We start from the raw sequence: 1392 nt of genomic DNA, 5'->3' as shown, positions 1-1392 counted from the left end.
TTGGAAGGTGAGGGAGGGCAGATGGAGGTTGGATGTCAGGGGGAAGTTGTTTGCTGTGAGAGTGGTGAGGTGCTGGAACAGCTGCCCAGAGAGGCTGTGGATCCCTGTCCATCCCTGGAGGTGTTCAAGGCCAGCTTGGATGGGGCCCTGGGCAGCCTGGGCTGCTGTGAGATGTGGAGGTTGGTGGCCCTGCCTGTGGTGGGGGGTTGGAGCTTCGTGATCCTTGAGCTCCCATCCAACCCAACCCATTCTGTGACTGGGTGTGTGAAACCTTGGGAGCAGTGTGCCCAGCGTTGTGTCCAAGTGGTTCTGAAGAGCTCTGAAACTCCTCAGCCTCTCCAAATACCACTGCCAGCACTCAGTCACCCACTAAGTAAGGAAGCTCTTCCACTGAACACCTTCAGCCACTCAAAGAAGTTTGGGCCAGTTCAGTTAGGACAGTTTATGCTACAGGAAAAGACTTCAGATCATAGCACAGTTTGAATTCAGGCCTGATACTCCATTTAGCCCACAGTGAGAACAGAACCCTTACCTTGAACACCCAAGATCCAGTCTCAGGGCGGTACTCCTTGAAGCGAGCGCCCTGCTTCCGAGACACAGACTCCAGCCTGCCCTCATAATTCATCTCTGCCAGTCGTTCTGGGCTTTTTATCAAGCCACGAGAAGTTTTATCCGTGGGCCAAACTCCATCTAATGTAACTTCAGCTCGTCTGTTAGAGATGGACAAGAGCATAAGTGACAACAGGGTTTCACACAGGGCTATCAGAGCACACACAGGAGATGAACACTGGGCCCCTTGCTCAACTTGCTGAACCTCAGAAGAGGTTTATAACCAAATTTCTGGTTAAGAACCTTGCAGATACTCAGCAACTGCACAGTGCTGCAGCCTGAACACCCGCTGTAGATTTACATTTGCCAGCAGCTGCCTGCAAACAGTGCCAACACAATAAAAACATCCTTACAGACAGCGTGTGCACAGCATTACCTATTGAGGCCTTCACCAATAGGTGGCTTCTTTTCATCATCTGGGTAGACAATAACCTCTTTCCTACGGATATGTACAATGTCATCCAGATTCAGGTTAGTGAGATTTACTTCTCCTTCGAAGAAAATCGATCCGTAACCTGGAAAGCAAAACAAACACAGCCAAGAATCACAATTTGCCCTTGAATATCTCCTGATGGATAGCTTAAGTCTCTGCTGCATTTCTCTTTCCCCACCTAGCTTTGTCACACCTCAGAACACAGCACAGCTGACTCCCACTTCCCAGTATGAAAATACCGAGATGCCATCAACTTCACTGTCAACTCTTTGGCAGTATCAATACAAAAAGCTTTCTGTGCCAACCACACCCTCAGTTTTATGGCACATGGACAAAGTATTTAAAAAAAA

General features: G+C 48.9%; 1 protein-coding gene across 1 annotated transcript; it reads right to left on the bottom strand.

Annotated features, from left to right (window-relative positions):
* Nucleotides 1-427: 427 nt before the first annotated feature.
* LOC104915405 (nuclear pore complex protein Nup98-Nup96-like) lies at nucleotides 428-1221 on the bottom strand. Its single transcript, XM_010726299.3, has 2 exons — nucleotides 986-1221; nucleotides 428-710 (listed from the first exon to the last, which is right to left on the bottom strand). Exons 1-2 carry the CDS (start codon nucleotides 1204-1206, stop codon nucleotides 443-445), a joined length of 489 nt encoding a protein of 162 aa, XP_010724601.1. The 5' UTR covers nucleotides 1207-1221; the 3' UTR covers nucleotides 428-442.
* Nucleotides 1222-1392: the final 171 nt, after the last annotated feature.

This window comes from Meleagris gallopavo (assembly GCF_000146605.3).
Source record: "Meleagris gallopavo isolate NT-WF06-2002-E0010 breed Aviagen turkey brand Nicholas breeding stock chromosome 1 unlocalized genomic scaffold, Turkey_5.1 Chr1_random_7180001939103, whole genome shotgun sequence".
Lineage (NCBI taxonomy): Eukaryota > Metazoa > Chordata > Aves > Galliformes > Phasianidae > Meleagris > Meleagris gallopavo.
This window is presented reverse-complemented; position numbering and strand designations above follow the sequence as displayed.

Bases quoted from the DNA above. Each gene is read 5' to 3' on its own strand.
- LOC104915405 (XM_010726299.3), bottom strand. From the start codon at position 1,206: ATGCAGCAGAGACTTAAGCTATCCATCAGGAGATATTCAAGGGCAAAT. The intron at 711-985 runs GTAATGCTGTGC...CATCTCTAACAG, and splicing joins ATTGGTGAAGGCCTCAATAG to ACGAGCTGAAGTTACATTAG.